Below are 631 nucleotides of genomic sequence, written 5' to 3'. Positions count from 1 at the left end.
AGCTGCTGCTGCTGCAGCAGCTGCTGGGGAAACCCCGTGGGGACCAACGTACACCTTTACTGCTATTAAACACGATCCAGAAGCTGCCGCACGTATACGTGAAATTCTTATGGATGCGCTGCAGTCGGTAGCCAAGGCAGCTGAAGACAGTAAGTTGTACCTCGCCGCTGTATCCTGCAACAGGCGATGCAGCTGCAGCAGCAAGAGCGGCAGCAACTGCAACAGCGGCAGCAGCAGCTGCAGCAAAATCAGCAGCTGTGGCAACATTTATGTAGCACGGGCGGAATGTGAATGCTTGCTTGGCTTTATTGCTGTTGCATTTGCAGCTCCTTTTAATGATAATAAGAATAACTGTGATGTCAGAAGAGAAATTAGATAAGTAGTGAAAGCTGCAGTGCTTTCTCTTGTTTTGCGATGTTGTTGCTGCAGGAACTGCACAGTTAGACCAATGGTCAGAAGACAGCAAACCGGCGCCGCGGTGGGTGCGGGTTTGGGGTGAGAGGCTGCGGGTGTATTTGAATAACCAGAGAGCCCTTGCCGACACGCAGATGAAAGTTTTAAACAATTACTTGTCTTCCCCTCTTTCCTCCTCTATGCTGCCGTCCTTGGGGTCTGCCGCTAACTAGGGAGA

General features: G+C 51.0%; 1 protein-coding gene across 1 annotated transcript in view; it reads left to right on the top strand.

Moving 5' to 3' along the window:
• EMH_0050660 (phospholipase/carboxylesterase, putative) overlaps positions 1 to 626 on the top strand; it is a gene marked incomplete at both ends in the record, with an annotated part of 2914 nt that extends 2288 nt beyond the window's left edge. The window contains 2 exons of the mRNA XM_013496673.1: positions 18 to 149; positions 430 to 626. Coding sequence (XP_013352127.1) covers positions 18 to 149; positions 430 to 626 — 329 coding nt within the window. The remainder of the gene's footprint in view (positions 1 to 17; positions 150 to 429) is intronic.
• Positions 627 to 631: the final 5 nt, after the last annotated feature.

Source organism: Eimeria mitis, genomic scaffold (assembly GCF_000499745.2).
Source record: "Eimeria mitis Houghton genomic scaffold, Emh_scaff2231, whole genome shotgun sequence".
In the NCBI taxonomy this organism is placed as follows: Eukaryota; Apicomplexa; class Conoidasida; order Eucoccidiorida; family Eimeriidae; genus Eimeria; species Eimeria mitis.
This window is presented reverse-complemented; position numbering and strand designations above follow the sequence as displayed.